Source organism: Dermacentor variabilis, chromosome 3, assembly GCF_050947875.1.
Source record: "Dermacentor variabilis isolate Ectoservices chromosome 3, ASM5094787v1, whole genome shotgun sequence".
NCBI lineage: Eukaryota > Metazoa > Arthropoda > Arachnida > Ixodida > Ixodidae > Dermacentor > Dermacentor variabilis.
The window spans coordinates 145,223,389-145,250,398 of record NC_134570.1 but is presented as its reverse complement, the minus strand read 5'-3'; the positions used below and the strand labels follow the sequence as shown (position 1 = coordinate 145,250,398).

Genomic DNA, 27,010 nt, shown 5'->3' with positions numbered 1-27,010 from the left:
TTTGTGCAGCGGAAATCTCAAGCTCGCTCTATCTAAATATAAATAATACAGAGCTCATGGAAGACGAGAGTTCTGGAAGGCTGGTGATGGATGTAAATTACTGGAACAAGGACGTGGCTTATTTTGCGTTTTGACACTCACTCAAGCGGCCAACTAGTGAACTTTGTGCATTGATTTCATGCGTCACGCGCATTTGATTCTGATATATGACCAGTGTTCAATATTAACGTAAAGCTTTCCTTGCCTGATGCCCCAGCGTAGTGCGTAGGCTGGCGACTTGCGGCCAGCGGCGTCCACCTTACGCAAACCCAGCTGTTGGACCGCCAATGTTATGCCTTTGATCGCACCTGTCTTGTGCCAAACTACTCATTAAATCATAGCATGCAAGCAAAACATAATTTTTCGGCTCATTGGCTTCTCTAAAGCACACACATCTACCTGTTTAACAATATCACGTGAGAGACAGGGTAAGTTTTCATAATTTTGTTGCGTACTTGGGCTACGGGATTCTTTAATCACTGGGCGTACACGACACTAGATATATACACACTCGGATGCAACGGGTATAAAATGCCGTGAAGGGAATGCTTAAATGTATTGTAGGTGTGCCTTTGTTCTCTTACATACACCTGTGGTGCGAGCACCATATATAGCCGTCGTTCTCGTGACATTGCCGTATTCACGTCTCACAATGTGACTCCGCTCGATGGGGTTGTAGCATTTGACAACATATAGCTTGCGAATCGCGCAATGTATGAATTTAAATATTGCATGGCGTCAAAGTTGTGGCCTGTGCTGTGCATAAATGTGAACATTGAAAACGGTTGCACGCTGCAAAAGAATAAAAGTAAACGCGATTGTAGGCATCACTTGCAGCTGTACAGTATAAACTAACCCGCTCCGCTAAACTTTTGTTTTACATAGATTCTAATGTGTGCGGTACCTCTACGCATTTTTTGTATTTTCACAAAGCCTACTGACAAAATTAGTTATTTCGTGTTTTATCTGACATGAAAGCGCCTTTGCATAACACCCGGGAAGCCACGGTCCTGTTCGAAATATTCTGTGCTTGCAACTTTCTTATTCGAAAACAACTCATGAGGTACACTTCATGCGTCTTACACCACCATATACATCTTAATCTTCATTTATTGTTTACTTCAATGCAAGTAAAAACACAGCACGGAATGTTTTGAACGACTTTCAGATATAGATGACATGGACGAAAATCTTTAAATTGTCAGGGGAGAAGGTGATCTTTGCGCACGCATATAGCAGCGGCTACAGCTGCTCTTTCAAAAGAGTGATGCAATCTAATACAAAGTTTTGTATTCCTTTCGACACTGTATGGTAGGCGAAAGATCAGAGGAAGAGTTATTTCACACAGAACGGTATTATCACATAATACTCGAAACAGCAACGCGACGTTCAATGAAGCTTGTTTTTCGAACAATGCGAACAAAATTGTTTAGCACGACGAAAATAAAATGGTTGAGAGGGTAGCAAATGTATGATACACAGGCGCGTTTTAAGCAGACTTCTACTCTGCGCTTCATGACAGAGGAATATCTTTTCAAGATGTGACTTAACACGTGCGATTTTTTTTTGGCGTGATAACACCGAATAATAGTCATCGTTTAGTCGTTGTTTGTTTGTTCTTTTTGTTTTCTTATGTCAGTTAATGACGCTTGTATAAGTAGGACATGTCGGGTTTCCAAAATTTTCAGCCATTCGAATAAACGTTAAATTGCAAGCCGCTTCCCAAGAATATGCACCCGATGCACCACGTCCGGAGACGCAACAAACGGACAAGCGACCTTCAAAAGAAGTTTGCCAGCTGCAACGAGGTGGTGTACGTAGACGTGGTGTATGGCGGTTCTTAGTTGGCGGAGCGATTTGTCTGGTTAATTCCGATAACGAACGAGACTCTAGCCTATTAAATAGGTGCGGCGTTCCTTGCACCTTACAACCTTCTTTGAGGGACAAGCGGCTCCTAGCCGCACGAAACAGAGCAACAACAGGTATGTGATGCCCTTATGTGTCCGGAGCCGCAGGCACGCTACACTGAAGGAAGCAGCGGGTCTTTATTCCTGTCTGAAAAAAACTCAGTTACCCGTGGAACTTCTTTCGGGATTGGGATAGGGGCTTGCAATAGTTCCCCTTGAGCGAGGAATTCCCAGTATGCGCGAGTCATAAGCTCGCGTTGATTACGTCCCTGCCCTTTGTACACAGCACCCGTCGCAACTACCGATTGAATGATTTAGTGAGGTCTTCGGACCGATGTCCTGCGTGGCCTTTCGTTTGCGCCGGTCTACGTAGACGCCGCGCGCTATGGGGAGCGGAGAAGAGCACACGCGATCAAGGTTGTAGACCGCACAGGTATGTGCCTCGCGAGCGCTACGGTGACCACAGGACACACGGAGACGGCCGAAGAAGCCGCATAACCCTAGCACACGTCGCGGTGCCCAACGCTGCAGTCGTGATCAGCGACTCGCAGGCGGCAACCCGCGGCTTCGCGCGCGGCCGCGTCTGCCGGGAAGCGGGCCGCATACTGAAAATTTTTGACGATGGCGACTCTACATAGCTCTCGCAGCCCCAAAATTCTATGGTCTTCTTCCTCTAGCCCCGGCACATACCGATGTCCCGCTAGCGGGCAACGAGGCAGCCCACGCCATGGCTCGAGGTCGTACACGCCGAGTCGCCGCAGAATAGGTGGCCGCCGCCTCCATCCCCGAGAGCGGGGCATCGGCTCAGCCGGATCGGGACACTAAGACAGAAATGCAGCAATAAGAATTACAATAGGCGTGTGCCGATCACCTGACCACGTTCAGAGACCTCACCCAATTCTAGAGACTCGAAATACACACATCCCGGCCACCGCACGATAAATTAAACACGAAAGATGCAGTAACCTTATGCTTGCTCCAAACACACACCTATCCCAGCCCCGCCATCTTACATCACTGCTACCCGGGAATATACCGAACTGATGTGTGTAAAGCGTGCGGACAGAGAGCAATGCTACGACACATGCTCTCAGAATGTGCCGACAACAACGATACTGAAACCACCTCCGTTCGCGACGCGTCCATAACCGCGGCCAGTATGCAGGAAGCCTCGAGCTCACTTCTTCCCGACGCCGACTTAGTACGAGGGTCACCGGGGAGATCTTCTCCATCGGCATCGCCGCCGCTCTCAGAGGACCAGCTCTCGGCCGTCCGCCAAAGATGCCGGCCGAGTCTTAGGACTTCGAGCCGCCACCTGAGCTCACTACAACAAATACTACCGGACTATTTTAATAAAGTTTCTCCTTCTTCTGAAAGTAGTGCCGTGGCCTGTCTTTTCTTGTGCCTTAGACTGTGTCCTAGTATTTAGTGCTCTGAATTTAGCCATGCTTCCTCTACCCGGAAGACTGATAGCAGATTTCAGCTTAGATGCCTCGCAAGAATTAATTCGTTGCTCGTGAGGCTACCCATTCGACCATCCAACATACGCACAGCGGGAAGTATTCACCTCGTAATGAGTGCAAAGAAGGTGCCATGTTCAGGACTACCCTGCTCTTTGTTTGAGACATATTATTGTCGGTACAGTGGCACGGTGCAATGAACAGTTCGCTGGTGGACAGCAAGGCTTGCCAGGTGCTTCGCCGTTACGAACTAAGGGCAAAAGAGCGCTACCAGAAGTGCTCTTACACATGTTGTTCCACTTGTGCGACACCGCCAGGGACACGGGATTACACAATTCCATAAATAACTCAGTTTGTGTGCGCCGCACGCTTGGCCGGATTGGGTGAGACAAGGTGCCTTCTCACGAGTGTGTACGGTTGGTATATTTCTTCGCATTACCAAGGATGTTGGCAAGTGCGCTGGACCTTCAGTAAAGTGGGCTTCTTCACGACTGATCTCCTGCGTACAGCTTTTTTTTTTTACAGTGACGCTGTTTATGGTGAGGATCTGGAATAAAGTTTGCCCGTGATGGTTGACAAAAACAGATCATAATTTAGGCCATCCTGGTGATAGTGCATGAAGGGTCCATGCTCTATTGCACATACCCATGCCGGCTCGGGGACCTGTAACGCGCCCTTGAACTACCCTTTTCACACGTGGGACACAAAGAGGTCCCAGGCACAAGGCGAACAGACATTTTTGAAAAAAATATTTACGCAGCTTTTTCGAACAGGATTGTTAAAAAATTCTAGGGGCCAACCGCGCAAACGCGCTAGTGCCACTGCTCGCGCGTTCGTCGTCGTCGTCTTCTTCCATGGCTGGCTCCGCTGAGCAAACAATTATCATCATAAGAAATAGCTCGAGTGTCGTCGCTTTCCACTGCTGGCTCCGTTAACGCTCGTCATTCCAGCGTAGAATTTCACATCTCTTCTGTTGTTGCAGTTGGGAGGCCGCGTTTGCGAGGGTATGAGCCATCGGTAAAAGGAGTGTGAACCATTCATTGTCTTACGTGATGGGCACATTAATTAACAAAGGTGATGCGCGCATGTATCTACGTACCTATATCGCCACGATGACCTCAGATTATAAAAGTAAATGTGTTTCTACTTTTGTTCAATTTTCTGGGTCATCTCTGCGTCCTGCACTAAGCAGCTTCGCTGGTCTTACATATTCACACAGTCAAAGGGATCTGAATTTTTCATTCTAAAGGATAACTGACCCACTGCTTATCCCAATAATTATGTCCACAGTAAAACAAGTGACTAATAATTTGGCTTCTTTTAAAGATTGCATTCTTGTGGCACTTACGAGGAAGTTTCACGCTCATCGCTGTTTAAGTGCCACTACCAATAAACGTCCCTCACGCGGAAGTTTCACACGCATCGCTGTTTAAGTGCCACCACGAATCAGTGACCGACAATCATTGCTATCTCCACCCGTTATCAGTTGGCCATCTGTAAACCCTTGCTCTGCCGCAAAGAGATTTTCTAGCCGCCTGGGCGTCCCGCGGGTACTAGCGGCCGATAACCCTCAAGCACAGAGCCCTAGACGAAGATAAGTGTTTCCTTAGCAACATTTGCGCGATGGTATATGTGGTTCTGTGGTAAGTCGGTACACACTGGGCCGTTCGCATTGTCAGACGACGGCTGCACAGGCGAGCTGCCGGTGGAATAGAAGAGGACACGGTTGCCCCGGACAAGTTCAAACTGCATGGATATAATCACAATTACTGCTGCTTTTTTGATAGTTGCCATCAATACGAGCGCCATACCGAAAAGTAAGTGCTTGGGTCGTAGAATTAATCAACTTATTCGGCATACGATGTACATTTCAATTCTAGACGCTGTTGTCCCGAGTATTGTTAATGCCTATGAGAGCACACAGAACAGTTTTTTTTATTTTTTTATCTATCGGGTCTGTAACGTACTTTCCAGACAAAAATTTGTGCTTGGTGTATACCAATGAAATATTTGGACACCAGATATGAAAGCATAGTAAATGCATCTCCAATATTTATTTATTTATTCATAGATGCGTACTGTATATCCCAACAGTGATTTAAAGGAGGGCAAAAAGAGACTGATATTTTAGTACAAGGCAAAAGATAAATGAAACATTATACAACCAAATTTTGCGCAATTGACGGCAGTAAGGCATACAAGAAAATCTACAAGAGTAAATTGCAGAGACAAAATGACATTGGCATAGTCTTTTACGAGGACAAAGGCAAAACCTTAACCCTGTTTCAGAAATGCGACGCGATCAAATCGCTTCGATGTAATTTAAAGACACGAGCTAAAGTTGTGCTGCTCGTAATGGAGAGGATCAGGTTATTCCATTCTCTGATCACTTGGGGGAAAAGCGAGAATTTGAGTGCATCTTTGTGGCATTTCGAAGAAGCAAGGATATTGCAGTGTTCCTGGCGGCTAGTTCTTGCTGTTGATTGCTTAATATAACAGAACTTGTCTATATTTAAATGGTTGTGTATTAGTTGGTACATTACCTTTAAGCGCGCCCATTTAACCTGGCTTTTTGTGTTCAGTAATCCGGCCTTCTTAAGCAGTTCTGTGGGCGAACCTGTTTAATTAAATTATTAAAAATGACGATAAGCGCTTGTATTTGAACTCCTTCGAGCTTGTTGGTTGTCTTCTTTTGCGTGTATGGAAACCAAGCAGTGTTTGCGTATTCCAGGATGGGTCTGAAAAGTGTAATATATGCCAGTAACTTTGTGTCTGGTCTTGCTAGCTGTAATCGTCTTTTTAGAAAGAAAAAAAGAACAGCCTTTTTAGTGCAGATGGCCTGATGTATTGAATATGTGAATTCCATCATAGATGTTGTGACAATATGACACACACGGCTTTGTGCTCCTTAACTTTACATAGTCATATCATAAGAAGCCAAAAAACACTGACACCAAGGACAACATAGGGTAAATTACTTGTGCTTAATAAATGAAATGAAGAAACGATAAATTAATGGAAATTTAAGTGGATGAAAAAACAACTTGCCGCAGGTGGGAACAGAATCCACAACCTTCGCCTATGTTGTCTTTCCCATATGTTGTCCTTGGTGTCAGTGTTTGTTGGCTTCTTATATGACTAATAAAAATCGCGCCCCTCGGTTAACCCCCTTTCTTCTCGTTTATTCCATAACGAGGGTCTCGAATCCGGCAACATTGATGCCTTCAGGTAGCATATGTTGGTTTATTGACCAGTTGTCTTCACCCAAAAAGATCACGTTCTCGTGACGCCTGCGGCAAGAAGGACGTTCCACGTCGTCCGCCAAGGTCTGTGAGTGGTGGCGCTGGCTAACACTCCCAGGGTACTACTAGGACACATAAATACCCAAGAAAGTGGATGTGGAAACACCGCCGCGGTAGCTCAATTGGTAGAGCATCGCACCTGAAATTCGAAGGTTATGGGTTCGGTTCCCACCTGGGGCAAGTTGTTTGTTCGTCCACTTTCATTTCCATTAATTTATCGTTTCTTCATTTGATTTATTAATCACAAGTAATTTCCCCTATGTTGACCTTGGTGTTAGTGTTTGTTGGCTCCTTATGATATGACTAATAAAAATCGGGCCCCTCGTTTAACCCCCTTTCTTCTCGTTAATAACGTAACGAGGGTCTCGAATCCGACAACATTGATGCCTTCAGGTAGCATATGTGGGTTTATTGACCAGTTGTCTTCACCCAAAAAGATCACGTTCTCGTGACGCCTGCGGCAAGGAGGACGTTCCACGTCCGCCGCCAAGGTCTGTGAGTGGTGGCGCTGGCTAACACTCCCAGGGTTCTGCTAGGACACATAAATACCCAAGAAAGTGGATGGGGAAACAGCGCCGCGGTAGCTCAATTGGTAGAGCATCGTACGCGAAATGCGAAGGTTGTGGGTTCGGTTCCCACCTGCGGCAAGTTGTTTTTCGACCACTTTAATTTCCATTAATTTATTAAATTAAAGTTGGAATAATGTTATGGATAACACAGCGCAATTTCGTTTTGTTGATGTGCATTTGCCAGTAACTTCACTACACTGAAGCATCCTCTAAGGTTGCACTAAGGTGATGCTGTCATCATGGGAATTTATTTGTTTGTACAGAATGCAGTCGTCTGCAAACAACCTGCATCCGACATTAACAGATGAAGGCAGATCGTTCACAAAAAGAAAGAATAATACTTGCACCAAAACACTGCCCTGCGGTACACAAGAGGTCACCGCTACGACTGAGGATTTCACATGATTTAGTTCCACGAAATACGATCTTTCTCTGAGGAAGTTATTGGTCCAGTCAAGAACGTGTCCAAGATAAAGCAAAGTTTTAGAATAAGTTTCTTTATTTATATTTTATTTACAGAATACTGCAGACTGGATCGGTGCAAGCAGGAGAGGGTACATACAATTGTTAGTAGGATCAGCAACAATGTTGAAGTTACAATTTGCATCCAGAAAATGTAATAACAAAACTAAACAAGGATACGATGCAAATACACTTTGTGAGAGTACATGCCTCAAACACAGGTACATAGACAAGGGAGCCCACTATGCACAGTCAATAAGCAATCATAATTTCTAACCATATATATATATATATTATATATATATATATATATATATATATATATATAGAGAGAGGGAGAGAGAGAGATATATATATATGTTATGCAACACCCGATCAAAACGTATTACAGTAATCTTCAGATAGTGTAATATTAATGTAAAGAAACTGTAGACATATCCACGATAGCTTATGGAAACAAATACATATTGCAATTACCAATACGAGTACTGGATATACTGACAAACTACGTAATATCGCGATACAATAAAGGGCTAGTCTGGTGTCTAAGTTTAAATTGGCAGGGGAAGTTTCTTTACTTAACGCAAAAGTAATAGAGCGTGTCGCACTTCTGCATGTGATAATGAATACGCAGTGGACCTGGATTCTATTCATGGCAATTTGCTTAGGCACATAAAATAAGAAGTCTTGGTGGAAGTTTACTACCATGTCTGTGGTATACCGTGGACTGTGACACTTCCGCTTGAGGTTATTTATACATCTTCATTGTCAGGTACAGAAAAAGGCATTCGCCCATTTACCTAGTCAGTCCGGAACCGCCATATTATTTCATTTCTCAGCGCGGTGGCCACATTAGCAGGCAGACGCAGTCAAATTTACAGCACTGTGTTAAATAAGTCGCCTAGCAGTTTTCCGTACTCTTACAGCACATTAATTGAATTTGAAAGAAAGAGGCTTTCGTAATGGACAATGCGCTACAAAGACCACTGCTGTTTATCTTTTTTCAGCCATCTCCGAAATCAGTTCAATGACCATACCACATTAAGAGCCTTCACTTCTCAAATGTGTAGGATTTACGATACTGAGCGGAATACCATTAGGCACGAACAAGTACACTGGATACACGAAGCGCTGACTTCCAAGTATAATTTTACTTATATATCTGCCGAGCTGTTCACCACAATGTATAGTGAAATTGTGTTACAGCAACTCCTTGAAATCTCCATTGTTCACCAAGTCAAGCAAAGCTACCGACGTAACCCTTTGTGGAGTATGTGCTCGACTATACGCTCGACTATTTCTCATTTTATATAATTAGATATGATTTGGTTCATTAGTGGCTGCTATTGGGAAGGCTATTATGCAATTGTTTTGAGAGCCAGCGGTCTTATTTGTGCAGGTCGTCATCATCTAGCATACACTTGCGCATTTATTTAAGCCATGAGGTAGTGATTAAGGCGCCAGTCCTGGAATCAGGAGGTCACTCGTCGAAATCACAGCATCACCAGAAGCCTTCTAGTAAAATTGGCACAACTCTCTCTCCAGCTAGCGGCAAGGCCCCAATTGATTGGACGCACACTGGGAGCTGCCGACAACTCCGCAGCGTCCATCTTCAAACCGCATTAAAGTGGTCCTGGGCCACTTGGTGAAAAAAAAAACACATTCAGTGATTAGCATACAATGATCTGACCACCCCAGTCAAATTTTCAAATAGCCTCTTTTTGAACACATGCCTTCTCATCACACGTATTGAAACTGCCGGCACCTTGCATATGTCGTCATACGCAAGGTTCTCGTAGCTGCTAGTGGCCGATAACTGAATTCAGCCAAGAAGGGTATTTGGATCAGTGTCACCTTCCCTCTTTTACTGTGCGTAGTTATTGAAGCAAATAACAAAACAGGATGAAGCAAGGAAACATCTGCTTCTTGAACTTACACAAAAATTATGCACTTTTATAAAATGCCGAATAACGGCTTCACGCACTCGACTGCACTCGCGCACGTAAAAAGGATACCTTGTCAACATTGCTCATCGGTGTCTTGCCTTAAGGTTTTACTAATTCCGATTAGTCTTGAACACCCAGCTTTCCTTGAACCACGCAAAACTCAAGCCCAGCACACTATGGGTGCCTCGCCTCATGACAAATGGCGGTCATCATCTGCAAGGAAGGCGTGCCAGCTCCCGCTCACTGCCGGCCAACGTCGCTGCCAGCCACTCTCAGCAGACATCGTCTAATGTAGACACATTTTCAGGCATCGCCTAGCATTGAACTATTGAAACCGCCTTAAAGAATTCTAAATTTCGATTTTTATGAGGTCCTTTCTTACTTGGCAGACTTTACCTGCTCGTTGCGTTGGTGCCTTACTTCCTACTTCAATTGCTGCTTCTGAAGCCAAGCTCGTTACAGCCTAGTTACTGTTTCACTCATTACCTCTATGTCATCTTCATCTCTGTTCTAAGGTGGTATAGTTGTTTGCAAGTACCAGCCTCAATTGGTCTACTATAACCCCCTCACTAGGTGTAGATTGACCTGTTTCTTCGTCATCAATTTTACTATTCTTCTCTTTAAATTGAGGTGAATCCTTCACCTCACTAACCTATGATGACTGCACTTTACGTTGCCTAACACTTCTACATTGTGCACTTTTCTGGTAACAGAAAAAAGTATGAAATCAATTTCATTTCTTGCTTCACCATTAGGGCTTTTCCAGGTCCACTTTTTGTTCCTCCGCTTCTTGAAAAAGGTGTTCATTAAAAGAAGCTTATTACTTTTCGCGAATTTCGCCAACATCTCTCAACGAGTGTCCCGAGAATCGGCGCTGTAGTGGTCAATCGCTTGTTCAACAGCCTGCTTTTCCCCAACTTCTTCTTTAAGGTCGCCCATAACTACAGTATACTGAGTTTGTACTTTTATTTTAGAACTGAGCTTGAACAGCACGAATAAAACAAAGACGCGAGGAAAAAATACCGCAGACAAGCGCTCACTGCCAACAGCGACGGGGCGAGCGACGTGGCTAATGCCGAGGCAACGGAAGCAAATGGGCTTGTCGTCCGGAGTTCTCCACTCGAAAGGGTTGCGGTGTCTGTTAGGGGAATACAGATCGCTGTGAGGCGTAGCTACTGTCACCAGTCGGGCGTCAGGTAGGGAGACGGAGCAGGCTGCAGGAAAACCTAAGTATTCAAATTTTTGCTGCACAACTGCCTGAATGAGAGAGATTGCTTGGCCTGGTTGGTCAATGGTGGGGTCAAGTGCGAGTCGATGGAACGGCGCAGGACTTGTAGCCCCGAGTGCGCGGCAAACAATACGTGTGACGTGCTCATTCAAGGGTGGTTAAGCGGTAACGTCAACGCAAGACGACGTCGCTGCCGTGTTAGGGAGCCGGGAGTATTGTGCAATGACGCACCGGCTTATGGCGAGCTTAAAGCGACGGCATTTCTTAACAATGACATCGATGGTGGAGACATTGTTGAATGCGAACAAGTTGAACACGTCGTCCGCGAACCCTTTGAGTACGTGGCTGACTTTGTCAACCTCGGCCATTTTCTCGTCAACTTTCCGGCAAAGAGCAAGCACAACTTGTATGTACGAGACATACAATTCACTAGAAGACAACTCGAGTGGCAAGCTCTTTTCTAGCAGTCAGCTGCGGCCCGGTGGGATTTCCAAAAAGGTCTTTGTGCTTTTCCTTGAAAGCATCCAAGCCAGAGATCTCGTCCTCGTGCGTCTGGAACCAGACACGAGGAGTTCCACCCACATAGAATAGGACATTCGCTAGCGTAGTGGTAGCGTCCTAGCAGTTGTCTCGGCTAACACGCTCATACAGGCTGAGCCAGTCCTCAGCCTCGACATTATCTTGGCCGTATAATATTCGAGGATCGCGGGGTTTGGTTACCGTAAAGTGCGTTGTTGTCGGGGCCGCAGGAGCAGAAGCATCCGCGGTAACGTCACCGGGAGCGATGACGGAAATTAGGGCGGTGCAGCCGCTGCGGAGGTGCGTGGCGAAGACGGGGAATGGCACCCTTCTCTAAAATGTCACGGGACCGAAGGATTAGGCAATGGAGACTATTTACAAGGTATATTTACAAAGGATAACTGAAGCGCTGGCCGCTTCAGCCGACAACTCGAGAGCCAGAGAGCGTTCGTCGTCTTCGTCGGGGCGCCCGCGTGCATCGTCCACAAGAAACACGCAATATGCATGTATCAGTATACTAGCATCACCACCACCATTAGCATCGTATCGTGCTACTTGTCTTGTGATGTGAAATGCGTGCCGAGTAGCGTCTATACTTGCGCCGTTTGCATTGCAGATGCATAGATAGTGGTACAAGGTACAAACGGAAGTCTTTAGGAAGAAAAAAGAAGTGTAGGTAGGTATATCACTATTTATTTATTGAATAACATGTATGGTATACCTGAATAATTAAAGCAGGTTAGGTGACTATTTGTCACTGTGCCGTTTCAAAGGGAATGCTATAAAATCATAATAATCATCAGTAGCATCGCGTCATGACATGTGACACACGATGTGACATGCGCGCCACGTAGCGTTAATACATGCAAACTTTGCATTGTAATTCTGTTACATTACACCAAGTGTCCCGGCATGTAGCGGCTGCACATAGCAGTTGCATGCTGAATGTATCTGGACCTGGTTTACAGAGCAGGCTACGTGGCTATTTGTCACCACCTCTTCAAAAGGGCTGCGAAAAACCATCACGAGCATCATCATCAGCAACAGCCATGTACCGTGCCAAGGGATGTGACATGTGCTCCACGTAGTCTGTGTGCCTGTGTTTACTCTTCGTTACACATTATGGCGTACGCATGAATTATGTAACATACGCATGTTTGCAGATGATTGGGAAATCTACCGCAATATTACTAACACATCTGACCACACACTCATCCAGAACGATCTCAATAATGTACAAGAATGGTGTAATCGCTGGCTAATGAACCTAAATCCAACAAATGTAAACTCGTGTCTTTCACTCGCAGCCGTAACCCCCTCACATTTACATATTCCATTGCTGATGTTCCAATAGAATCAGTCCAATAATTCAAATACCTCGGTGTCATCCTATCTTGTGATTTGTCTTGGCGCTTGCACGCTACTAACATCATCTCAGCTGCTAATAGATCACTGGGATTTCTTAGGCGACATCTGCGTCATACCCCACAACACGTAAAAGCGGTGGCCTAGAAATCATTTGTAAGATCGAAACTTGAATATGCATCTCCCATCTGGAATCCGCATCAGATTTATATAATAAATGCACTTGAGGCCGTGCAAAATTGTGCTACTAGGTTTATTCAATCTTCATATCCATACGATATCAGCATTTCATCGATGAAAGCGGAATCTGGGGCCCTATAGCGTAAAACTATTCAAATATGTTTCTATTCCAATCTCCTCATCTCAAATTTGCGTAACCACCGACGCAAGCACCGGACGGTCACCCGCAGGGTTGTCTGAACAGACCAATCAAACGCTCTCCTCGTTCATATGCGGTCACTTTTGTTTGCTTGAAAAACGAATAACATTGCCTACAATGAGCAGCTTGTCGTATCTAATTGGCTGACAAGAGGCGAGGAGAACGCTCAAGTGGACAAGGATTCACTGGGGAGAGCCAGTGCACTGAAAATTGATAACCGGTTGAAGAGGGTGGTGCCGGCGTCTGCGATTGGCCGGCTTTCCCTTACTTAGCTTGTGGTGGCTGGTCGAAAATCACGGCGGCATGCAGCGGAAGCTTAAGAATGACGCTAAAACTGACCCTCAGCAAAGAAGTGCTGGCAGAATGAGGTGGTAAACGTGCCGAAAGGGCTCGAAAACGTTACACGGCCACGTAAGAAGTTTTATTATACGCAAATACACCCATGCTCTCCGGGAGGTGCGAGTAGCCAGTGCCTCAGCGATCGGCGGCACCCATCTTTTATTCCTTTCGGAACGGGGCAGCACGCGGCTATTCCGAAGAAAATTCAGTTTTGTTCGTCATATTATTGCATCTTTATCGCGTACACGTCACTCTGACGCGGTGAGTTCTTGCGGTTTTGTGAGGTCGCTTTACAGGCAGGTGAAGTGGGTGCAGCCCGAAAACTTTTTACCAATAGCCGAGGGCTAATGGCGAAAAGGGGTCGAATCAGAAATAACTGTTTTTTTCTGTCAAATCAGGCATAATCAGCGTGTACACATCATATCTGATGGGGAGGTATTACGGTTTTCGTGACGTCGCGTGACAGACAGGTGAAGTGGGCGTGGTCGAAAAAAGTTTTTAACCAATCGTGGATGGCTGATAGCAGCATTGGAATAGAAAATTTTGGAATAGTTTTACGTTATAGCGCCCCTGGCTTCGAAACGCTTTCTTTCCGTCGACAGGTTGCCACCCTCTCTCTCTTCCGTTCATTTTTTTTCAGCTCCCTAAATCTCCCACCGTACATCACGCCCCCTTCACGCATATCTCATCGCACCGGTCATCCGCTTCAAGTTGCACGCGCACGTGCCCGGACCACCACTTTTCAAGTATCATTTTTTATACGAGCATCAAGGGACTGGTACGGCCTTCCACACGCCATCGCAGCCATCCCTAGCCCATATGCCTTTACTGAAGCTGTTGTCACCCATATCTCAAGATGAACGCCTGTTTCCAATGTTTATATTATTAACCAACCCTTATGTAATACCCCTCCAATGGGGTTTTTAAGGTAATAAAGTGAAGTGAAGTGAAGTGAAGTGAAGTACGTACCGCTGCTGAAGAAGCGAATCGCAATGCTACGCACGCGGCTGCAACCAGGTGGCATCGGGCTCAGCAGACTGCTGTAGAGAGAACAGAACGAGCCGGAGCTCTTTGTCCACGCCGGGCGGACAGTTCGGATTGTTCTCGTGAAAACGATGCGAAGAGACTTCGCCACGAACCCGTTGTAAGGCGTGGTGCCGATTTTGAAGCTCCTGTAGAGCCACGCCTACAGCTTATGCTGAGACTGTTCAGCGCGTCTGGGACTTTTTTGTTGAGTAATATTGCCTACGCGGATATATTTGGTGGGCTATTCTGCCTCTTTTCCGCCGCAAATTTGGCTGCGCCAAAGCTTCCATTAGAACTGGATCTTAGTGACCGATACATTATCTATAATTGCGAAGCGTCATATTTTGGCGTCAGTGCTTCATTGGTATCACTGTGGCCCACGTAAAACTACGTTTTGCACTTCGCAGTCTGTGTTCGGGATTCTCCCAGTGCTACGGTCACCTTCAATGTACGCAGTACGTGCCATATCGGCGCGACTTGAGTGTGTGCCGCCCACCCACGAAATAGAATTTTAGTTAAGCATGCGAATGTATACTTTGCAATAAAACCAATAAAGCGACAGCGTTTTCTGTCCCGAGCCCAACGCTGTGAGAGCTGCGCTACAACATGCCTACTCAGAGAAGGCATATTCCAGAGTACTTAAAGGCTGTCGTTTAGTGCAGTTCAGTTAGGGACAAACGGAGCAAAACGCGTTCGCCTCCGTTGTACTTCTATACCTGGGGAGCGGAGTATTCCGAGAAGCGAAAGTCTGCAATTGTCTTCGTCGCAACTCGCGCACGCGCGCAATGCTCGGGCTAATACGATAAAGAAGTTCTCCTGGCCAACACTGGGAGACCGAGAAGATGGCGCCCATCAAGCCACCGTCCTTCTCGGCTCACCCTCGCTCGCTTTCCCTCGCACCTGCAGCATACGGCGCGCGGGCCGCAACGGGATCCTAGCGCATTTCATGCCGAATGTCAAGACGTTGGCAAAGATGGCAGTGGCAATTCGCCTGCAGTGTCCCTATTATTGCTATAATAGGGGAAATAAAGTGAACATGTTGTACGCCTCAGTAAACCTCAGGTGTTATCAGTCGAAGTTTTTATTTCGGCTTTTCAGTACATAAACATGAGAGTACTGAATGTAGCGCATCTATACGGTAGAACCAGAGTAAAAAAGAGAAGGCACAGAGCGCAAGCCTTGAACAACAATTTAACAATTGGGATGAATTCGTCTTTCTTGAGGTAAAGAAAGCGGGATGTGCAATTGTCGTTGTTTCCTTTTTGAAGTTATCGCCGTTATTGGAAATTTGTGCTGTTTACATGTGCCCTTATTTTTTGGCGTTCATCTAGCAACTGCGCTGCACTGAATGCTTTTATGAAATGTTTTCGCGTTTCCTTAAGTTGTAACGTACTGTGAAACAAGGTGTTACGGGCAGCATTTATATAGCGAAGCTGTTAATGCGACTATAGGAGTGCTCAAAAAACGCCACGTGTCAGTTTAGATAGTTGTCTGCAAACTAAATAACGCACCAACTTAAAATTCTGAGAACACGTGGGAAGAAGTGCGACAATAAGCAGGCAATTTTTCAAGTCTGCTTGACAAGTAGGAGTAAGATGAAATTTCTTAAACCTTTGTGTTTGTCCTGTATGACATAAGACACGTTTCAAAATGTTTTCTGCTAGCCTGAAGGGGTAAAAAGTTGCACATAATTGACAGTTTAAGGCAATGAGGGCAATTTAAGGGTTACCTGTAGCGACAGCTTCAAGTGTGCAGGTTAATTATGTACATTGCAAACAATTACTGAATGCGCATGTTCCCTGAAATTCCACCCTTCGCACAAGGCATGTAGTTGCATTTGTCCGGTCTCCTCTGTTCACTAGGCGAGGCACGGTCTTTATATTTCTTTGCAGTTATTTATTTATTGCACCCTCAAGGCATACAACCATCAGAGAGGGGAGGGGTCAATCTTTCAGTATAAATACAGTTATTTGCACGTACACAATTGAAAATTTCAAAAATGGGAATGAAATTTCTAATGACAACGAAAATTAAAACACTGTCATGCAAGGCTTGTACAATAATTACGCCAAGAAAATACTATTGCAGCCGATTAAGACACTAAAAGATGAAGTTTCCTGCGGACATGAAGAACGTTCACAGAAAAAAAAATCGATGGAATGCGTTAAATTGCACTGGCAAGAGTTTCACGAAAATGGTGACAGTTGGTAATGCTAACTAAAGATGCGGGAAGATGGTTCCAGTGAAGGCTGGTTTTGGGAAGGAAAGAGTGCGAGTATGTTACAGTGTTTCGGTGAGGGACATGGACGTTGTGGTGGGGATCAACTCGAGATGAAACAAAATTAGGCAGTTCAATCAGTCGGGTTCTAATCCTAATCAGTCGGAGTTTGAAGCATATTTTGAGTAACGAAAGATACATGTTCAATCTGTGCAATGTTATTTATAGACTGAGTAGAAAGTTGTCTGCTGAAGCGTTCCAGAGTGTCACACTGCGGTTATCCGCGATGTTTCACATGGTTGTAAAGCAATTGCACGCGACACAAACTTCGAACTTAGCGAAAGTAGAACGAAGGTAAAGCGTATTGTATAGCGAAAGCGTATTGCGTAGCTCAGTATGGGAGCTAGGCACTACGGTTGCCGGTTGTAAGAAATTGGCGTCAGTCACTTCTCATGCAAGAAATGGGCAAGTGTATCTTTTCTCAGGGGACGATAAGAATGCGTCAGTGGTCTACTGTTTCGGATCGCTTTGATTTATGTGAGGAACCTACTTACGTGATCATAATACACCCCACCGAAAAAAAAGCATTGTCAGCAGAGAATTCCCACGCAATGCGATGAGGTCACGGCTAATCGCCGACCTCCATTCCCCGAACAGCGTCAACTACAGCGCGAAGTTCACGAGAAGCACGTTTAACGCACCGAACATTGTCAGAGTTAAACACTGCAGGAAGTCCACGGCGTCCAACCAAACGCCGGAAAGCCTTTAAAAACATGTCGACGGCTAAACATAACGTACAGCGCGAAAGACAAGGACGGCGAAGACGACATACACAGCGCTGTGGTTGTGCGCAAGATAAGCGATAGGAGAACAGCATGCTCTACCGCGCAAGTTGACACAATATAGCATTTCTATGGAGGCTCACTGTTCAGCCATACCGCTTCAGTGAACTCCACACCTACGATGTCAAGCGGTTTAAACGCATTGACTCGCTCCGCAGCTAGCGACGCCATTGGAGGCGTGGCAGGCTTTGCTCTTAAGTGTGGGCACAAAGTACACCGCCCGACCGCTCTTTACACGCACTGCTTCGTCTTCGTCACCCAGAAGCGCTCTCGGAGTTCCGCGATGGTCATCGCGACTCTCGAGTAAAAAAAGCTTCGTTGGAAAGAACGTTGCGACGAGTTCAGTAGCGCTGCAATCACTGAGAAACAGGTTCAGGTGCTTGGTGCCGTCCTAATACACGACAAATATCTAAAGAGAAGCCTGCGTTGCAGAAACTTTACGTTTCGATGAAATGCGGGGAATTTTATCCGCTACGCTTCCCGAAACTGTCACCTTCTTTGTCTATATAAGAACACTTGTATTAATTCATGAACTTTTTATTTATCTTTTTCCACGTGTGATATCCCACTCGCTTGGTGTCCTCCGGGAAATAATCGAGACAGTTTCTTTACGTTTCATCACAATAAGGGTCAAGTTGTGGGTGACGTGTGGACAAAGTTCAAAGCTGGAGGATTAGTTGGAGACTTGAAAATAAATAGCGGGTGTAAGCACTCTGGAACATTATGAGGGTGCCATAGAAGCGATGCAGAAATTAGCGTGCTGTCCTGGCGGAAAAAGATATGCCACCGATATCAAATTTAGCCATTGGGGGTTGAACAGTATGGCAAACTTCTATGCGATGGTAAATGCTTACCTCAAAGGTACATAAATCTTGCTAATAAATTTCTTAATAAAGTGTTAGAGAGCGTCATACCCCCCCTATCGACTGTTTCTCAACGTCCCGACACGACTCTAAATTACGCCAGGGTTGTATTTCGTGGGAAAGGCAGGCGTGGATTCATATAAGCGCTATCATCATCATCATCATCATCATCATCATCATCAGCCTGGTTACGCCCACTGCAGGGCAAACGCCTCTCCCATACTTCTCCAACAACCCCGGTCATGTACTAATTGTGTCCATGCCGTCCCTGCAAACTTCTTAATCTCATCCGCCCACCTAACTTTCTGCCGCCCCCTGCTACGCTTCCCTTCCCTTGGGATCCAGTCCGTAACCCTTAATGACCATCGGTTATCTTCCCTCCTCATCACATGTCCTGCCCATGCCCATTTCTTTTTCTTGATTTGAACTAAGATGTCATTAACTCGCGTTTGTTCCCTCACCCAATCTGCTCTTTTCTTATCCCTTAACGTTACACCTATCATTCTTCTTTCCATAGCTCGTTGTGTCGTCCTCAATTTGAGTAGAACCCTTTTAGTAAGCCTCCAGGTTTCTGCCCCGTAGGTGAGTACTGGTAAGACACAGCTATTATATACTTTTCTCTTGAGGGATAATGGCAACCTGCTGTTCATGATTTGGGAATGCCTGCCAAACGCACCCCAGCCCATTCTTATTCTTCTGATTATTTCCGTCTCATGATCCGGATCCGCCGTCACTACCTGCCCTAAGTAGATGTATTCCCTTACGACTTCCAGTGCCTCGCTGCCTATTGTAAATTGCTGTTCTCTCCCGAGACTGTTAAGCATTACTTTAGTTTTCTGCAGATTAATTTTTAGACCCACTCTTCTGCTTTGCCTCTCCAGGTCAGTGAGCATGCATTGCAATTGGTCCCCTGAGTTACTAAGCAAGGCAATATCATCAGCGAATCGCAAGTTACTAAGGTATTGTCCATTAACTTTTATCCCCAATTCTTCCCAATCCAGGTCTCTGAATACCTCCTGTAAACACGCTGTAAATAGCATTGGAGATATCGTATCTCCCTGCCTGACGCCTTTCTTTATTGGGATTTTGTTGCTTGCTTTATGGAGGACTATGGTGGCTGTGGAGCCGCTATAGATATCTTCCAGTATTTTTACATATGGCGCATCTACACCCTGATTCCGTAATGCCTCCATGACTGCTGAGGTTTCGACTGAATCAAATGCTTTCTCGTAATCAATGAAAGCTATATATAAGGGTTGGTTATATTCTGCACATTTCTCTATCACTTGATTCATAGTGTGAATATGGTCTATTGTTGAGTAGCCTTTACGGAATCCTGCCTGGTCCTTTGGTTGACAGAAGTCTAAGGTGTTCCTGATTCTATTTGCAATTACCTTAGTAAATACTTTGTAGGCAACGGACAGTAAGCTGATCGGTCTATAATTTTTCAGGTCTTTGGCGTCCCCTTTCTTGTGGATTAGGATTATGTTAGCGTTCTTCCAAGATTCCGGTACGCTCGAGGTTATGAGGCATTGCGTATACAGGGTGGCCAGTTTCTCTAGAACAATCTGTCCACCATCTTTCAACAAATCTGCTGTTACCTGATCCTCCCCCACTGCCTTCCCCCTTTGCATATTTCCTAAGGCTTTCTTTACTTCTTCTGGCGTTACCTTCGGGATTTCGAATTCCTCTAGACTATTTTCTCTTCCATTATCGTCGTGGATGCCACTGGTACTGTATAAATCTCTATAGAACTCCTCAGCCACTTGAACTATCTCATCCATATTAGTAATGATATTGCCAACTTTGTCTCTTAACGCATACATCTGATTCTTGCCAATTCCTAGTTTCTTCTTCACTGTTTTTAGGCTTCATCCGTTTCTGAGAGCATGTTAAATTCTATCCATATTATACTTCCTTATATACTTCCTTAAGCGCTATATGGGACAAAATGTTTCACATTCCAAGCCAAATTAGAAGAGTTGAAAATAAATACTTAACCTTCTTTGTTTTGTTTTTTTTTAAGCGTCATACGACGTTACAGTTGGTGTCTGTGGCGTTCTCAGTCAATTACACCAGGCACCTTTTATATACTTGGCCAAAACAAGTGGCATGTTATGGCTAATGCGCAGGGAAAGTTCAAACTGTGGGGACTAGCGGCGGCCTTCGCAATAAATTACGTATTCAAGGAATCTAATGCCACAAAAGCGGCACAACTGATAGTACTGGCCTGGGTGAATCCAATTCAGCGATAGTAAGGTAGCATGTGGGGCACAGAATGACTAATGTTCTGGAATAAAAATTTGAATGAATTACTACATATATAAACAATTATTTTGAAGCACAGGAACGCTTTATGCTCAAACAACGTTTCAAAAGCAACAGTAATATACGGACAATGGTTTAAAGGCAGATGACTTTTATCATAAGGGCTCGAAACACAAAACTTCGCTGCAAATGAGGTTGGGATTCTACAAGGTTGGACAGATTTATTGTTCTTTGTCTTCCGTCACCTATGTTTACTTTCTCATTCCTCGCTAGTTTTCCTTAGTGTGACTTTGATTGATTGACTTTATGACTTTGATTGCCTGCTTTATAAGAAATATGCATAATTTCACTTCCCTTAGGAACCTCTTGGACATGGTCTGTGGCCAACGGCATTGGGCGGGTAAGTTATACGAAACCAAGGAAGGTAACTATTTCGGCACATACCTTTCTTACCTCTCATATCTATCTATCTATCTATCTATCTATCTATCTATCTCTCTATCTATCTATCTATCTATCTATCTATCTATCTATCTGTCTGTCTGTCTGTCTGTCTGTCTGTCTGTCTGTCTGTCTGTCTGTCTGTCTGTCTGTCTGTCTGTCTGTCTGTCTGTCTGTCTATCTGTCTGTCTGTCTGTCTTTCTGTCTGTCTGTCTGTCTGTCTGTCTGTCTGTCTATCTATCTATCTATCTATCTATCTATCTATCTATCTATCTATCTATCTATCTATCTATCTATCTATCTATCTATCTATCTATCTATTTATCTATCTATCTATCTATCGTTGTTGCGATAACTTATTGACCATAATATTTTAGTTATGCCTTGCAGTAGGTTAAAGTAAAAAACGGTCTTGTCAATGCTAAGTAGATGAGGCTATTCTAATTCAGATAAAAGAAGACAGGGTCGCTGGTCAAGCTTATGACCAGCCTCCTGCTCCTCACCAGGGTGAGGGATCGAGAGGGGTAGATGGCCCGTGACTATGTTGTACCACGATGTCCGCATTGTCTAAGACGCGGATGTTCACCATAGACGCACTAAGCGCAGTAGCAGTGCGTATTTGCCACACCGTTATCGTAAAGTATTCACCCCGCACATATTAAGAAGACCAGCGTCTAAGCGCGTCTCACAAAGACAGTATATTATGGCCCGTCGTGAAGGCTCTGCCTGTCTCCAGATAGGCGAAATCTATCCGTACAGCTGTGTCGTTCGCTCAGCCGCATATTGAGGGCGCGTGAATAGTATGGAGTATAGAGTCTCTGGAGTGTGCCAGACGCAGCAGTTAGGGGTCCGTTCCTGTCTCACGTTTGGAGATATTGGCGTGTGGGCATCACACAGTGGTGAAAAATCACAAATTTTTGAGTTTCCCGAATAATGCCACACACCATAAGGTAAATGACAGTAATCCCACTCACAATAACTTCAAAAAGAAAACGAGGAAGGAAAAACAAGGAAGAAAAGCAAACAGTTGAAGTTTCACAATAGCTGAACAATGTTCTAGCCATTGATTCGGGCTCGCAACAAATAAATAATTGACTGACTTGGACCTTTGGAAAATACATAGACATCTTCTAGTTAGCCTATCTTGTTCTACAGTAAACTACAATGTGTCTTGCGGCATTCCGCGGTCCTCTTGGAGAAAAACATTTATGTTAAAATTTGAAGATCCAGAAGCGGCCTAGATACTCTGTTGTAATAAATAGAAATATAAGTGATGGAAGGACAAAACGCAATAACAAATGAGCATTGCTGAGAGCGACTTGTACGCAACGCCATTCGGCATCCTCTTCTATGTCTCATCGATACAGCGCCATCAATGGAAGAAGCAAATGAGAACAATAATTCCGTCTCATACGGTACTGTATACAGGGCAATGCATCAAAATTATTTTCACGAATGATGTTAGGAAAGATCTAACGGTTAACAGTAATCACCCGACGTTTCTAATTCCCGTGCAAATGTATACTAAGAGACCTCGCACATTGAAAGCACTGCCATAAAACTCTACCAGGTGTTATTGAGTTCGCAGCCTTTATTTGACGTTATTTTGATGGATAACAATTATCACCCTGTAAAAATGGGGGTGTAAAATTGTAATAAATGAAATTCATAAACATAGCAAATTCATTTTTGCAAGTTTGGAGAGGAACATTTATTTATTTATTTATTTATTTATTTATTATTTATTGATCAAACCGTTCCGCCCATTGCCTAAAAGGCGGGCGTAGTTAAAGCGAACTAGAAAAAATAAATAGAGTGAGATAATAATTTACAGATGCTTCTCATATCAGGAAATCTTCACCCACAATACAACATACAGAAAGGACAACCGAGAGGCACCACGCCCCAAAAAAATCTTAACACAGCCAGCAACAAGGCACAAAAAGAGACACGGAAGCTGCAAGATACAAGACAGGGAGATATGTTGCCCGCGTAACCAACAAGCGGAACAAAACGATAACAGCTGCACTAGCAGTTGCTAGGAACATTGAGGTAGCCGAACAGGTCGCCATAGCAATGGCCATACGGACCTGCCGATGGGGCGTGCGGGTTATCATTGTCAAGGACTCGCAGGCAGTCTTTTGCTATTGCCGGAGCGGAAGGGTTAAAAAGGCCGCACTTGATATCACCAACAACTAAGACAGCCCTGAAACGTACTACATTGTCTGGACCCTGGGACACGAATCCCTTGCGGAACACCAGGTGGTTCATGCCGCCGCCTGAGTACATGTACGCTGGGCAACCCCATCAGGACATCGTGTAGTGCCAGAGCATTACGAAGGAATTCAAAAGAAATAACATTCTAGAAACAGGACAGGTGGGTATTCCCGCCATAACACTACAAGCTTAACAGAGAAGAAGCCGTCATACTACGCCGACTTCAGATGGTCAATTAACTCCCCGGCACTCGACGTACCACTCCATATACCCCTAAGCACGTACAAGAGAATACTAATTTGATAATACGCCAAACACCATTTAGCACATGGTCTTGGAATACAAAAATGGTTCATAAATAACTCTCATCTGAGGACCAGCTACGACTGCTGAATACGGTTAGGTTGTCAGCAATGGGCCACGGCCAGCTCAAACAGGGTGGCTGCCCACCTTCGGCCATGCACAGATTGGTGTCCGAAATTCATGCTTATTCACTCACTAACTTTTGACCAAGCACCTTGGTTGAGTGCTTACTAATATGCTAAACAACTAGTCCTAAAATAACCAAGTGCAGTCGGTTACAAACGTGAAACAGGAACACAGAGACGTTAAGTTACATTGCTTTTATTTTTTTGAAGGTCTCTGAAATTAATTTAACATCGCGTGTTTTTTACGTGTATCATTACTAGTTAGAACTACCGATTCCGCACTAAACCGCAATAACGGCCACCTTCTTAATGTTTATGTACGCTGCTGCGCCATCTATTCCTGTGTACCTAATCAACCTCCGGTTTTCTTTCCTTTTATTGCGAACGTGGCTGCCATGTGGGATCTGAAACGCCTTCTTGTTTTTGTTGGCGGCGGGTGTCCACTTTTCCTTCGAACATGATTAGTCCCAATAGGACGAGATTTTGTGGAACACTGCAACTCTTTCTTAACTTTTTCAAAACATGGAAGTTTAGATTGGCGACTAGACACCGGGTTTGCGGACACCTCTTTTTGACTGTTCACATCCATCGACCTCTGCCAACCATTATCGCTCATCCAATTCATTTATTTTTCTTTCGTCTTCTTCGACATGCTGAAGGAGCTGATCTCAGGGCCACCAGCCTGCCTTTGCTCAAACACGTGATTTACCGATCCGCCTTCATATGTTGCATTACGAAATGATATGTTTTTGCGATTGACTGCTTCAACATAGCCACTGAGTCACAACGTCACCATATTTTTTTTTCAAACCTTCTCTCTAGGACGAAGTCCCTTTCATCGAAAGTTGCAGCCGGTTTGACGAAGGTCAAAAGACAGTGAAGCATGAAGCGGACGGAACACCCTGAAAGAAAGGAGTGAGCGTTGGTTAAAATCAACATCAACTTGACACAGCTTGCTTCTTTTGCACCTACTTTTAAAAGCTATTTTATTGTGCAGCTTATGTACCGCAACTTTTCGAACAATACATGTAGTTACATGTCTAAATTTTTCTTCCAGAATATATATTAGATTGTTTAATCATGCTGCCATTTCTATGGCGCCACGTATAACTGGAGAGTTCTTAAAATAGCAGGATGACTGGCGCTTTGTGCGTAACCTATATGCATTTACCCTTCCTTATATTTGGCAACAACTTGCAACTCTTGCCATATGTTGAAACTGCTTTTTGCCTAACACAATGGAGTTGATTACTGTGTTCTATAAATTTGTATTCTTGAACCTCTAGAAATCGCACGGTTCCTGTTTCCTCGGCCAATGCGTTGGAGCATTCGCCTTTATGAATAACATCTACCAAGACGATGAAAGCAATGGTAAGTGTTTGTGAATTACTTACGGTGTATTACTGTATCCTTTTCCGGCTTTATCAAAACGCAATAAGAAAGTTAGAGCGGAGTTTCGGGTTAAAGCTGAATTACCTGAAAATTAAGCTTTCGCCTTTCCCTTTTCCCCCTTCCTTGTTAGCACATCTGCGAGCATTCACTGAAGGCCAGATAGGTTGATTACCTGTAGACCCCATCAAATGTAAAGAAAATCATCGCTCTCAAATGAACTAGTTTACAGAATCGAATGTGTAGAAACTATTTCCGCCATCCTATCTTCAAACTGAGCTATACGGGACTTCTTACAATAAAATAAGTTGTCTATTCAACCTTGTTCCTACTTACGCAAAGCGAGAAAACAATACTAGACGCAAAGATTTTCCACGGTTGCCGACGACAGCTCTGAGATATGACAAAAGGTGAAGAATCTTTAAGAACTAGATTATCCCGCTGCTTTGCCCTAATAAAATGAGCGTAATGCATTACTTAAAGTGTTAAAGCACTTTAATTTATTTTATTTATTTATCTTACCGTCAGGGCCAGGGGTGTATTATGCAGTGGTACAAAAGCAAATGTGGAAGATAGAAATAAACAAAACCCAGGGATTAATATGAGCAAAACACAATGCAAGAATACAAGAACTTTCTTGTTATCCAATGTTAAGTCCTGTGTCACAAAAAATTTCGTGGTTATACAATGTTAGCTAAAGTTTCACAAAAAATGCTGTTATCAGTAGTATTTACGATACCACCTGGAAGGTGGTTGCAATCTATACATGTGCGCGGGAAAAATAACTGCTAAGAATGCTTTGTGTGGCATACATTAGTCGCAACTTTATGACAGGGACCAACACGCTGTGATAGATAATGGGGTCGTGTAAGGAATTGCGTGTGCAGTGTAGGATGATGATAAATCCTATGAAATAGTGCTAGACGCGCAATTTAACGTCAAGTAGACACCAAAGGAAGACTAAGATTATGTTTCACGGAAGAAATGCTCGCAGTTTCAGTAGATTTAGATAAGACAAATCCAACTGGGTTAGTCTGGACATGTTCTTAAGCAGTTTCAGATTATTTTGGCCATGATCCCATACAGAAGTAGCATATTCTAATTTAGGGCGTATGGAATTTTATAGAGTATGTGTTTTAGGTTAGAAGGTGAGCTAGCCATGGTACGGCGCAAATAGCCTAACATACGTTTAGTGTTGTTAATAAAGTATTCGTTGTGATTTCACCATGACAGATTTGTAGTTACCTCGACACCTAGGTACTTGTAAGTGTTAACTGTTTCTGAAGGAACGCCGCTTAAGTGGTAAGTGGCTTCTAGGGGAAAAACACAGGATACATGTGTCCAACCAGATCCGGAAGTTGTTCGCGCCGTACACAGCTTCCCTGTGCCACGTTCTGCTTCTTACGTGCGCTGCTTCGTCGGCATGTGTTCTTACTTTCGCCGTTTTGTCAAAAACTTCGCCGACGTTGCTCGGCCTTTGACAGATCTAAAGAATAACACGCCATTGCTATGGGTCCCGGAGCTGGCTCACCCGTTCGCCTCTCTCATCGAATTTCTTACCACCTCTCCCATACTTGCCCACTTTGATCCATCTGCACCGACGGAAGTCCACACTGACGCAAGCGGCCATGGTATCGGCGCCGTTCTCGCCCAAGAGCAGAATGGTACCGAGTTCGTGATAGCTCACGCCAGCCGCCTGCTGTCACCTACTCAGAGAAATTATTCCATCACCCAGCGGGAGTGCTTGGCTTTAGTATAGACTGTCGTCAAGTTCCGGCCATATTTGTACAGCCTCACATTTTT

At 44.4% G+C, this 27,010-nt stretch overlaps 1 protein-coding gene across 5 annotated transcripts in view; it reads left to right on the top strand.

Annotated features, from left to right (window-relative positions):
* The window catches only part of LOC142576363 (uncharacterized), a 127,844-nt gene that overhangs the window by 74,233 nt on the left and 26,601 nt on the right, over positions 1-27,010 (top strand). For 2 of the 5 annotated variants that reach the window (XM_075686468.1, XM_075686465.1), the window contains exons 2-4: positions 21,092-21,132; positions 24,641-24,733; positions 25,105-25,189. In XM_075686468.1, the coding sequence (XP_075542583.1) occupies positions 21,092-21,132; positions 24,641-24,724 (125 nt within the window). In that variant the 3' untranslated portion in view covers positions 24,725-24,733; positions 25,105-25,189. Of the gene's footprint in view, positions 1-5,093; positions 5,224-21,091; positions 21,133-24,640; positions 24,734-25,104; positions 25,190-27,010 lie in introns of those variants that run through there. The other 3 variants (XM_075686467.1, XM_075686464.1, XM_075686466.1) reach the window with 3 other exon arrangements.